General features: G+C 45.5%; 1 protein-coding gene across 1 annotated transcript in view; it reads right to left on the bottom strand.

Moving 5' to 3' along the window:
* The window catches only part of LOC115318487 (4-coumarate--CoA ligase-like 6), a 63,187-nt gene extending 51,084 nt beyond the window's left edge, over window positions 1–12,103 (bottom strand). The window contains 4 exon segments of the mRNA XM_040218898.2: window positions 1,765–1,967; window positions 3,759–3,862; window positions 5,019–5,220; window positions 11,978–12,103. Coding sequence (XP_040074832.2) covers window positions 1,765–1,967; window positions 3,759–3,862; window positions 5,019–5,220; window positions 11,978–12,103 — 635 coding nt within the window.
* Window positions 12,104–13,597: the final 1,494 nt, after the last annotated feature.

The raw sequence follows: 13,597 nt of genomic DNA, 5'->3' as shown, positions 1-13,597 counted from the left end.
AATTTGAGACACGTTTGGCTATCTTGGGCAGATTTTCGAAGGGACGGCTGTGTGCGGATTGTTTCGAGACTACTTGAACGGCGGTGCAAGCGAAGCGGGATTTGAGGAGACAGCGAGCGGCAGTCCGTTCAGCGCGGGAACAAGTCGGACGCCCCGACTGAGGCGTCGCTTCGTGTCTTCGAACGTGTGCGCGCTCGTGAATGACGGTGGTGCCGTGGAGTATCGTCAATGCAATCCAAGCTTCCACGGGAATTTTTTCGCCTCAGCCGACTACGCAAGAGGCTGCTTCGCCCCCATCACCGGCGGGACCCAGCTTCGCTTCTCTCTTCCGAGTAGTATTTTTATTATTCTTGCCTGTTTTTAGCGTTTGTCTAGTAGTTTTCGTATTAAGAGATAAGCAATCTAGTTTTAATAAAATTGTTTGTTTTGCACTGAAAACTACTGCCTGTGCGTTGGGAATGTACTGTGTTAGCGCCGAGATTGTGTAGCATTTGAGCTATTGTGAGCAGGCCTCAAGTACGAAAACAATAAATTGGATACCGAGTTGGCTTGGCTTGTTAATCCTGTATATTAATTTAAACAGGTTAAACTGGTTGGGAAGTCCACCAGCATGACCAGCATGCCAAACTTGGCATGCTGGGGCAATAACCCAGCTTGAAGATGGGACAAGATCAACCATCATGACCAGCCTGCCAAACTGGGCATGCTGGAGCAATAACCAAGCTTGATGCTGGGACCAGCATGACCATCATGCCAACTGGGCATGCTGGAGCAATAACCGAGCTTGAAGCTGGGACCAGCTTAAGCTGGTCTTTTCAATAGGGAATGCGAAGTCCTGGATCGTCTGCGAGCGACTCCGCATCTCCACCCGCCATCTTCTCCGCCACATGACTCTGCACTCATGCACATAGGCGACCTATCCGCCATTGAATTCAATAAGCTTTCCTTGACTGAAGCTGCTACCTTTCCTAAATTTAGGCTCCTTAGGTGCAGAACGCGACTGCAGTGCCGCCCGTCGGTTCACGGCGATAGAACAAAACTTGAAAATATATGTGGGCCGCTACAAATTTGTAGGGGGCGCCACCGTGGCGTCCACCGTCAGCATCTGTGAACATAGTTTCTAAATGTATAATAAAATCACGCGCGTATGCGAAAAAAAAATACAAAAAGAACAAAACCACAACAACACAGGCATAGGAATGTAGATAGACAAGGTTTTTTTTTGTGTTTTAGCCACGTGATAATAGACCAACGGGTCCAAATTGCCACTTTAACGCAGTGTGGTGATGTTTTAATGCAGAATACGGTATTATAAACCTTAAATTGTATAAAAAGATCAATATACGAAACTGGCACGAAATTCAAACACGGATGTTACGCCATCTGCTAAATTGAGCAGGCTTATATCCTACCGAATTGAGCAGGAGGCTATCACGTCACATCACCTGACGACACTATAGCGTTTTTTGCGCAGAATGATTTTGTCATGGATGTCAAAAAGCCGGTTGCTGTACAGTATGATGTGCAATATAAGCATTTAACCTCTCAACGATGGTATACGCACGAATTTATCATTGATTTTAGCTGGCTTCGATCAGTAATGCAACTAAACTCGACGTTTTAAATTGGTATACTTCATAGCGTACATCCTGTACAAAAGGCCAGGAAAATGGTACTGATCTCCGCTATAGAAATCTGGTATGAAACTGTTTTTTTTTAATATGAATGGATTATGAACTCATCATATTTATTGAAACATCATACCTGGAGGGCTCTAAGGCGGTCACGAAGCTGTACTGGGTTGCTTCAACGACTTTGGAGATGCCGGTGGTACCCGATGTGTAAGTCAGAGCGGCCAGTTCTTTCTTGACGTCAGTCAGTGGCACTTCTTGGAACTCCTTCTCATTCAGGGTTGCAAACTCTGACGTGGACGTGCATCCTTCTGACTTCCCTACGACGAAGATGCTCTAAAGGCGCGCTTAGTAAGTGAGGGTGCCTTACTCAGGATAACAAAGAGACATAATGTCCCATGAGCTGATCAATTTCTCAAATGACATGTATTCTGTTCCTTTCCTTCACCTGGATGTTCCACGGGTGGCTTTTGTTTTTGCTTGTATTGTTTTTTGTTCAAGAAGCTGGTTTATGAAATTTAAAACCAACTTACTTGACATTTTATTTGTTCTCTAGTATCGTAGGTGCATGATTATTTTATAACGTGAATAAACGTATCAATGAATAATTCTTGCCGGATGTTACGATACTGCCATGGGTCCACAATGCTTGTAGTACAGGAGCTCTCAACCCCGTTCAATAAATGAATACCTTGTTTCGAAAGCTTTTAATGTCAAATACGGGATAGGATCGGCTATCTATAAAAACCCTAACACAAAAAACAAACGTCATAAAGAGCGCCGCGGCATGAAAAGAAGAAAAATATAAAAAAGACATAATCAGCGACACATGACATTATCAGCGCCTCACTCCAATTGGCTTGCATAAACAATTATGGAACTGACAATCAATGGCGTTCTCGATGACAGTCGCGCTTTGAGTCTGGGTGCATTAATGATTGCACCTAGATCTGCCAACCCAAACATATCCTTCGCGTATGGTGATTTTCGTCAGTTGTCGCTAAAGGTGTCGCAAACTATTTCAAGCTACCTTTCCTTTTGTTTGGTCTTTTCATTAGAAAACGTTAGACAGGGTGCTTTTTTTATTAGCACCTTATTAAAAAAAAAGGATTTGCTTTAGGAAACTTGTATTTTGCTATTGGCTCACCCGAATTTCCGGCCACTCTGAAAAAGATTGGTTGTGCTGTTGGCCTACTAATTAGAAGATATAAATTTTAATTAACTTTCCGATTAGTGACTTTAGAGGGCATGTTGCATTTACGCAATTCAAGCCCAATCTTCATACTGTAAGTTCCAACCACACGATGATATAAATACACACAAAAAAATATTGGGCACTACCGGCTAAATTATTTCACACCTGCAATCTGTTTCAAAATGGAACTAGTAAAAAAAAAAAAAAAAGAGGTACGATGGCGTCGTTATCTTCGTCCTCGCTTGGCGTCACAGTAACGACGACATCTGTGACGCGGAGAATATCGTTTTGCGTTTTTGCATCTTGCGGTAGCACCTGTTAATTGATGTCGTTTTACGGTAGGAAATAACTGTGCTGTGTCATTTCCCTGTTTTCCGATGGGAAGCCTATAATTTTATTGATGAAATTAAAGCTGTTACGAAATGAAAGAAAAATAAGAGATAGAGAAAGAAACATATTGTGATAATGGCGACTGGGCTCCCTGCGTCACAGATGACGCATTCGCTGTGACGCTTAGCGAGGGCGGAGATGTCGACATGACTGCCGCTTTTTTTCTCAATTAGTTTCGGTTTAAAATAATCTGTAGAAGTAAAAAAAAATTAAGCGCAAATGCACAGTTTTTTTTTATGGCATTGTGCAATTGAAACATACAGATTGAAGATTGGGCTTCAATTTCGTAAATGCAACATTTCGCCTAAAGTAACCATTTAAAAGTTTAATAAATATATCTGTTATTTTGAAGGATAACAGCGCGAGCCACCATGTTCCGAGTGTCCGCGAAGTCGGGTAAGCTAATAGCAAAATTAAATGTCATAAAGAAAGTTTCTTTTTTTATGTTGGTGCACATATACAAGAAAGAACCTGTATATTTTCATTTATATTTGAAAGCAAGGTAATCGAAAGAAGGTAAGAACATTGTGCCAAGATTTTACCTTGAGATTCATTTCTTCCTTTATCTTCTGAAACTTATGACAATCCTTCAAGCTTGACAGCACATGAGATGCATTTCCATGTCTCATTCTGAGTAAAAGTTCATCTAAAAGAATACTTATTAACATGAAAAACATATAGGTGGCATTATTTGAAGAACAAAATCATCATATGAGCCTAGTTTCAAAGTACCAGCTCACTTTCGTTTTCAATATAAATTATACAAAAATATCTATAGTTAATGACACCAACGTTGAAAATTGGATCGCTTTAGAATATATCAACTGAAAATATTTTTTTGAAAGCAGCTTCTTCGAAACAGAATTTAAACAACGAATAAACAATGTGCACGACCGAGGCGCCCCTAGCGGCTAAAGTGCATTCTATGAAACATTTGCCAACGAAGATTTTAGTTTCGGTTTCCTCCAAGAGACCGCAATCAGCCAAAGTCAAACACTGCGGGCCTGCACCGCTCCCCTGAGCGCAGCGTACATCGCCGAATTTTCGTAGGTTGACTTTATCAGACGGTGTTCGATCCAAGCCACGCAAACTTCGCTCGAACTTTACAAGCTACGCGAAGTTCGGGAGAGACGAAGTCGAAGCCGCGGCTATAGTGACCAGTTGATTCGGGGCTATGAAAGTGGAAGATAAAGATTGTTAAAGAAGAATGGCGAGAATACAACATAAAGACATTAGGAAAGTTTGATTCTAATCTTAGTACTGGCCATCCTCGAAGTCTGTCGAAGTCGAAACCACCCACAAACCCACAAGGAGTCGGTGCGTACGCCAACAGATATTAGGTTTAGTTTCGCTGAAGCAACCTGACTCGCCTTCGCCTTTAATCAGTTACCCTGTGAAGACTTGGCGAGCTAAGCTGCATTGAGGGATGTGGTGCAAGTCTGCGGTGTCCGCTTGCGGCAGACTGCGGTCCGATGGAGGAAAGTAAAACTAAAATAATCGTTGACAAATATGTTGACAAATGTTAACAAACTCAATCATACGACACATGAAAGACAGCTAGACTTCAAAATATTTTTAGTCTCGCCTGCCGTTCGCGATGAGGTTACGAAGACTCTAACCGATATGAAATGTAAACGATCTTTAATAAAAGATAAGAAAAAGCATGAAACCGGTGTGCTATCTTCCAACTAACCTGTTATCACACCGTTCATATCTGCATCCCCCCCCCCCTAAAAAAAAACAAAAAAAAAACAATAAAAAGCGTGGGATAATGGGGCCAAAAAGATTTACGAATTTCTCACCCATTGTCAATTGTGGATCAGAGAGGATGACAACACCTCCAGCAAATATAACGCTGTACAAAGCGACAAAGCTCTCCACGGAGTTTTCAAGGTGAACGAAGACTCGGTCGGCTGGGCGTACGCCTTGCATTTGGAAGCCGACAGCGAACCTTCGAAACATACTGAGCATCTCCGAGTGCGTGATCTTCTCATCGTCAATAATCTAGACAAGAGACAAAAAAACGACTAATTACTGGTGTACCCTGTGTGCCAATTATGTTAATAGCTTCGCACAGGTGTGGAAGTAAACAGTGCACGAGAAATCAACACTGCAGCGTATACCTTTCAGACGCTTATCACTGAAGCGAAGAATGCCTAGTTACGGGGCTGTGGACGCGCCGACTGATATTCATATCTTGAAGAGAGCTACTCAACGTGCTGGAGACATGTTTCACAGCCTACAAACTACAATATAACAGCGTCAGGATGCGATGATTGGACTAGTCCATAAGTGTCTTGTGTTACGCTGTACGCAAATCACTCCACACAAACTTTTCCTTCCAGAACTTACAGGACGAGCTTGCCAGAAACTGTGTCTCAGCTGAGACTGGGTGAAAAAGAGCACTGCCAAAATTAGCGCACCAGGTGAGCGCGACTCAAACTGAGCCTTAAGAAGCTCGCGCGCCCCAGCCTTCGCAGTGCACCCAGTTAAAAATCACTAGAACGGGAGGGTGTGCCGTCCGGTGGTGGCCGTGAGTGTCGCGATGTTTAAGCACGCCTATGAGGGTGCTGTGGGTCAGAGCACGGCCATCCGACGGCTGACAGGCCTGCGGTCGCAAGAGAGATGCTTTATTCGTTGTGAAGGTGGTCGAATTCATAGTTTCTTTTAGTCTGCTCGGTTTTGACCGAGAATAAGTTCCATCCTATCTCACACGTTTGTGAAAAAGCGTGACTTGCGCGAGTGGCGGAAGCTTATATTCAAATCGCAGACACCGTGTGCGAATGGTTAGTTACTTACTAGTCTACTTACATAACAAGAAGGCATATTCACATAAACACGCCTAGCCAGCCTCGCTAAACACTGTCTGACCAGCCTCTTTGCCCAGCTGTGAGTGGCAGCACCACCCCATACTCCTGCGGCAGAATTGGGCCACGCGACACCCTACTTCAATGGAGAGGCTGACGCGGTCGGCACACAACTCAGTTCCAGTACACCCCATCCCAGTCTCAGCTAAGACCACTGACTGATCTCTATGCCGATTTGCCGGTTCTCTGATGCCCCCTCCGCGAACGCGGCCTCCGGTCCGACATCTTACGTCACCCTTTCTTGGGCTGTCAAGCTTAGACATTTACCATGGTTACCATCAATGCGTCACCTGACAACAGACGCGAAGGTCATGCATTACAGCCTTCACAGCGCCTCAGCGGATGACGTAAGCCTCTGTAAGTCCCGTGAAAACAGACGCAAAGGTCAAGTGACCACAGCCTTGACAACGCTTCAGCGGGTGACGTAAGTCAGCCAACCGGTGGCCACAATCGCGCAATAGACTGGAAGCGGAGATCAGTGATCTAGCATGGCGTCATAGAGATTAGTGGCTAAGACACTGTCCTAGCAAGCCTCCCCAGAAGTTTCGTTCAAGTGCCACCAAGAGAGACAGAACGAGCGGGTTGGTATGGATAGTAAACTTGAGGAAGAAAACGAGAAAGGACGGACAAACACAAACTTCCAACTGGCAACAACATTTAATAACACCAAGAGTTTGCTTATATACAGGAAAAAAGGGAGGGGGTGAAAAGGGGGGTGGAAAGGAGGAGCACTATGCCGTCAAGGGTGCGTCGTCGCTGTCGGGAACGTCGGGGGAGATAGCTCCGAACTAAGAAATCTTATCTCTTTCCCCGAAAGGGCAATGGAAGGGGAGCTGATGTTGTCCTTGGATCGACACATGGCGAAGGCTTCCAGAATCTCCCGACCAAACCTCGAGGGGTGACCCCCGATTCTTGTAGTAGAGGGAAGGACGGCCGAGCAGGAAGTACATTCCGATGCGTGTTTGGCGATCGGGTGGTGAATGACCTCTGAACCGTCGGAGACCGCTTTTTAAACCTCGTTCGCGTGCTCTCTCAGGCGGTCGTTTAAGCAGCGCCCCGTTTGGCCGATGTATCGGGCACCACAGGACATAGGTATTGAGTAAACACACTCTTTGCGGCAAGGAACGTAACAGGTTTTGTGGTTCTTTTGGCAAGGGGGCGTCGGTCCGGGGCTGTTGACTTTTTTGCAAATAGATGCCAATTTAAACTTACACGAGAAAACCACGTTGATGTTGAAGCCCTGAGCTATTGATTTCAGTCGATGCGAAATGTTATGAATGTAGGGGATGCACGCGAAGCGGGACCTTGGAGGCGGCTTTTTGGATTGAGGCCCTGTGACAAGTCTTTTGAAGGTAAGCTCGATCAAGTCGTTTGGGTAACCTGCCTTGAGAAGGCGGCCTATCTGATTGGACAGACTAGTTGCGGAAAGGTGGTGACACGACTTGGATTTGGCAGCAGCAATAAGGTTTCGGACAATACCAGTTTTTACGTTTTTTGAGTGCGAGCTGCTGAACGGCAGGACAGGCTTCGCAGACCTCTGCTGATTGGACCAGCAGATCCCGACACTGGTGGGGACCAATCTCAGATCAAGGAACTGTAATCCCTCAGATGAAGGGGTCTCTTTTGTGAACGTGAGCCCGAAGGAGTTCTTCTGGAAAACGCTTTCAATCGCTGCGGTATCTGAATTAGTGGAATGAATGATAAGATAATCATCTACGTAGCGATAAACCAAGGCTTCGGGAAATTCCTGCTCAAGGATTGATTGAACCTTTGTGTCAACGTGAAACATAAGGATTTCGCTTAGGATGGGCGCTAGGCACGACCCTATGCACACACCGGATTTTTGAAGGAATACTTTGCCCTCGTGTTCGACTAGGGTGGACTGAAGATACAGGCGAATCAACTCTAGAAATGCTGAGAGTGAGATGCCATAGGAATTTTGAAAATCTATAACGCCTCTTAAGTGCACAGCTTCGGATACGAACCCCAGAAGGGTTTTCACATTGAGACTATAATACAAATCTACTACATCAAGAGAGAACACTCCAACAGTTTCCGTACCGATATGCAAGTTATCTAACGTTGGGATAAGGTCCTCGGAATTCTTTAGTCGGAAAGGTTGAGGAAGGTCCAAGGTTTCGAGATTTTTTTGTAAAAACATCGCCAAGGGCTTCTGCCAGCACCCTGTTTCTGAAATAATGCTACGGAACGGCACTCCAGGCTTATGTGTCTTGGCAGAAAAGAAAATGGATAGGTACTGCTTAGCGGGAGCAAGAATGGCACTTTTTTGAGAAGGGAGGTTGGAGGAGTCGCAGAGCGCCTTCACCTGAGACCTGAGGGAACCGGATGGCCTCGACTTGAGAGGAAGAAAGTTCTTTTTCAGCGCTTCGTCGGTCTTCTCCTGCATTTGTTCTTTGTTGAGGATGACGAAACCGCCCGTCTTGTCCGCTTGGAGAACTCTCAGCTCAGCGGACTGAAGTTCCTTGATAGCTGGGGTGGCAGCATTCTTGGTTTTCCTTGTCTCACCATGGAAGCACACAGCTCTTGACCCTGCCGCTACGAAGTCCTGACGGCTGTCCTCCGGTATTTTGGCGGCGATTTTGTACACCGCGGCCAGCTGGTCGACTCTGGTGTTGGCGACCGCAGGAGCATACTTCGGCCCGTGGGCCAGAAGGCTTTCTGTAGACGGGGATAACTGCACTCCGGACAAGTTGACGGGGGGTTCTGGTTTGACTCTGGGTGTCACCTCGGTGGATTTTTTTTTTTTTTTTTGATGACGAAGAAAATGATTTTATGAGTTTGACAGTAGGGTGCAGGCTGACTCTTGTAGAAACTTGAAGGACGGCTGACGATTATAGTTTAGTCCCAGATGTTTGGACATCACGGCGGGCAGGAGCTCTTGCATAACGCGGATCTCGCTGGAGATTTCATCCCTGGCGATCTGCATGATTCTGTGATTGGCTTGCCAGTTGCTAGACTGGAACCCCGTGACTTGCTCGATGGCTCCGTGTGGAACTTTCTTGCGGACGAAGTATCCGAGAACCCGTAGACGTAAGCGCAGAATAGACATCTTGGAAAGGAAAATTGCAGCTTGAAGGAATTCAACAGGGGCAAACTCTGGGGTTGGTGACATAGGACAAGAACAAACAGGGCTCACGTTGACGATGTAGGGACAGAACGAGCGGGTTGGTATGGATAGCAAACTTGAGAAAGAAAACGAGAAAGGACGGACAAACACAAACTTCCAACTGGCAACAACATTTAATAACACCAAGAGTTTGCTTATATATAGGAAAAAAAGGGGGGGGGGGGTGAAAAGGGGGTGGAAAGGAGGAGCACTATGCCGTCAAGGGTGCGTCGTCGCTGTCGGAAACGTCGGGGGAGATAGCTCCGAACTAAGAAATCTTATCTCTTTCCCCGAAAGGGCAATGGAAGGGGAGCTGATGTTGTCCTTGGATCGACACATGGCGAAGGCTTCCAGAATCTCCCGACCATACCTCGAGGGGAGACCCCCGATCCTTCCCTCTACTACAAGAATCGGGGGTCACCCCTCAAGGTATGGTCGGGAGATTCTGGAAGCCTTCGCCATGTGTCGATCCAAGGACAACATCAGCTCCCCTTCCATTGCCCTTTCGGGGAAAGAGATAACATTTCTTAGTTCGGAGCTATCTCCCCCGACGTTCCCGACAGCGACGACGCACCCTTGACGGCATAGTGCTCCTCCTTTCCACCCCCCTTTTCACCCCCCCCCTTTTTTCCTGTATATAAGCAAACTCTTGGTGTTATTAAATGTTGTTGCCAGTTGGAAGTTTGTGTTTGTCCGTCCTTTCTCGTTTTCTTCCTCAAGCTTGCCACCAAGAGCACACGTGTGCGAACGTAGCTGTGCGAATATTGCCACGCGCGTCGGCGAGCGAGCGCGTGCATGACTGAGTGGTTACCGCGCTCGACTGTCGCGCGTAAGTTGTAGGTTCGATTCCAGTCAGCGGACTGTCATTTTAATCATTCTTTCAACTTGGCGTTCTCGTCAGTTCGAGAACATTCTCATCTGATCGAGTTTCGAATGTTCTACGCACCGAAGGTTTTACGCCGAATGTTCCAGGAACCCACGAGGGTACATAAGGCACTCCGCATGGAGAGCGGAGTCAATCTCGCCCCAGCGTTCGAACCTGCTGTTACGCCACTATCGACGCCCGCGATGTTCTATTGTTATTCTCTGTTTCCATTTCGTTTTGGGCACAAGTTTGCCCCATTAAACATTTCAGTTTTCTCAATTATTCTTCGCTTCGTCACCTTGTCACTCGTGACATTTTTGGTGGAGGTGCGGGGTAATTTGTGTCCGTGCAGCCTACCCCTACGAGTTCCCGCAGTGCAAGTCCGACTCCAAGCCCGACGAGAAGACCGCTCTACGAGGAACGTGAATCTCGGGCCAGCCGCCGCATCCAGGGAGAGGCTCCTGAATTGGGTTTGCCGCCGGACAAGCCCAAGCCCAAAAAGACGACGATGGTCAACCAGTCGAAGACCCCGGACGCTTTAGCCGCTATCTACCTGCCCGTCGCATTACGGAGGTCTGCTCCGTTCCACGGTGAACTTCACGAAGACGTCGAAGACTGGGTCGACCAGTACGAACGCATCGCTTGCCACAATGGATAGACCGACGAGCAGCTTCTGCAAAACGTGTATTTATCGCTCGAGGGGACTTCCAGTTACTGGTACAAAAACCACGAGTCTTTTTTGACAACGTGGGATGTTTTCAAAAGCCAGCTGAAGGCCACATTTGTTAACCAACACCGCCGATCGAGGGAGAGCCGAAGACCTACTTCGATCTATAACCCAAAGCCCCAAAGAGATCATCACTGGCTTTGTCGAGGATGCTCTGCACTTGGTTGCTCGCACCGACCCTTAAGCCACCGCCGAAAAGAAGCTGCGGATCCTGATGCGAGGTGTAAGGGATGACATCTTGGAGGCCTCGTCTGCAACTCGCCGACCACCGTCGAAGCCTTCGTCACGGAGGCAACCAACATCGAGCGCGCCCTCCAAGCGGCTGATGGCACTCAGTTGGTTGAACGACGTTTTAACGAATGGAGTCCCGCCCCCGACTTCTCAATAAAATACACATTGGCAGATTCGATATTTGATGGTGGAACAAGGTGTCGGAAAACGACGGCCTTTCAGCTTATATATTTCTACGCGACATTTGTGTGCATAGGGATCTACATAGTCAAGCGTACATAGTGGCACATGTATTAACATAGACCTTATTACCTTTGATACTATACATGCTTCACTAGCTCTGATGTCTAGTGGCACAGATGCCGCGTGGCAATATATCAGCAGTGAGATCATATTGTGCCTATGCCCTGCTTCACTGCTTCATCGTAGAACATTGCATGTAATAATTTTAAAAGAGAGAAACGAGAGAAAATGTAAAATTACGTACTTAAAATAGAGAATGTCTGTCCTTGGTGCTTTTACAGTAATTGCTTCCTCAAAACTTGTAATTTTGCGGAAATGGTCTTTTCTTGTATTTTTCTGCACTTGATTTAACGGAACTTGTAATATTGCAAAAAATATCTGTGCTGGGATTTTTCTGCAATTGGTTTAACAGAACTTGTGATCTCACGCAAGTTTTCTGTGCTGGGATTTTTCTGCAACTGCTTTCACAAAACTTCCGATTTTACATAAATCTTCAGTTAGAGAGGAGCGGAAATGTATGATAAATAAGAGAAAAATTAAAAACAGAAAACATAGCTTTTTTTTTCTTCTTCTTTACACAGCCTCTTTTTACAGTGTACGCAATGGTAACCGCTACGCGTATACTCAAGTGACGTCAACGTAGTACCTGCTTTTGCGTTATGTGTAGGCGCAACAAATGAGTGCCGAAGGGATCACCTCACCAGCGCAGTCTTGTCTCCGTGTTTGATGAGGCACCGGCGTACGGCTTCGAACATGGAAATCTCAGCAGGAGGATGCTCGGGGAACGGCGAATAGACGATGCCGTCCTCAATGCGTGCTGTCACCATTTTCGCTTTACTCTCTCGAACTGCAGCCTGCTCAGGTAATGTGTTTTCAACACGCCGCTTTCAGAAACCTGTCGCAAGGTTTTCGTTATCTGTAACAGCAGACGACGTTTACAGCGGCATTTTGCTACTGTCGTTATTCAACATTGAATTAAACGCCTACAGGCCTTTGTATATCATACTATAGGCTGTCTACCAGGCACGTCGCCAGGATTTTGTTTGGAGGGGGAGGGGGAGGGGGGCGCTTATCACAAAATGCTTTATGAGGCGGAGGGGGAGAGGGGGCCCTATCAAAATGGAAAATTTCGGGGGAGGAGGGCCAGGCTCCGTGCCGTCCCCCCCCCCCCCCCCCTGGATGCGTGACTGCTGTCTACAATGGTTATATGATTTAGGCTGTCAACAATGGTATATAATAGAAGCTGTCTACAAGGGTATATAATATAGGCTGCCTACAATGTTATATAATATAGGCTGTCTACAATGAGACTAATATATTTGCCACGGTCAACGGCGAATGATTTCGCAGTCAACCGAGTTTGAACCTGTGGTGCAATTTCTGAACCAGCACAGCGAATAAAACAATGCGTTGTCTCTTGGCGGAGTCTACTGAGAGATAGCTCCACAAAAAAACAACCATCCCTAAATGCGAACACGGTCGATGTTGGCCTTTGCAAGTTTGTTGGTGTAATGTTTTACAAAAACGGAGCTAGTCTTTCGATGTCTATCAGGTAAAATACACTACATAGGGACATATTCCGCGAAAAGTTAAACCTTTTATGGGAAGCCTCTGATATATATATATTTTTTACTGCACCAAAAATGTATTTAGATATTTCTTCGTAACCGCAATTCCATAGCGCAGACAAAAATATTCCATAAAAACAATGTACACGTGAAATATAAAAAACAATGAAGTGAATTCAGTGACATTGAAGCTGACCAGTTAAAAGCCCGGTTGGAAATTACGGCTAAATCTTATCAAAATCTAAAATGAAATAAAACTATTCTACATCCTGTTTGATTTAGCTCTCGATTTATTTTACTGCCGAAATGCGTGTCTCGAACTAAAAATATTATTCTTAAATATAAGCATATTAGACAGATCTTCAACAAATCCGAAGTGTTTTTCAGTTATTCTATTTTATATAAGTAAAATTAAATTATTAATTTATATTTAGGAGTGGGAGTTACATGACTCGAACCGAATAGCTCAGCTTTATTCTTAGCCTCAACACTGCAAAAAAAAAAAAAAAAAAAAAAAAGATTGCCGTCGGCTTTTCCGTTACTGTGAGGGATATATGAAACGAAGTGCTACTCGATTTGGACATGCCCTTCGCACACTCCGATTTATGTTTAATCTCTGATATTCGACATTCACCTTGAATTGTAGCACACGCAAAATGAGAATGTTTTCAAAGACAAATGTAATTTAAATATCCAGAATACGCCAAGAACACTGCACTAATAATTTTGAATACCGTTTTATAATACCAGTTT

The sequence above is a fragment of the Ixodes scapularis genome, unplaced genomic scaffold, assembly GCF_016920785.2.
Source record: "Ixodes scapularis isolate PalLabHiFi unplaced genomic scaffold, ASM1692078v2 PGA_scaffold2__306_contigs__length_199485367, whole genome shotgun sequence".
In the NCBI taxonomy this organism is placed as follows: domain Eukaryota; kingdom Metazoa; phylum Arthropoda; class Arachnida; order Ixodida; family Ixodidae; genus Ixodes; species Ixodes scapularis.
Note: the sequence above shows the minus strand (reverse complement) of the source record. Positions and strands in the feature narration are given on the sequence as shown.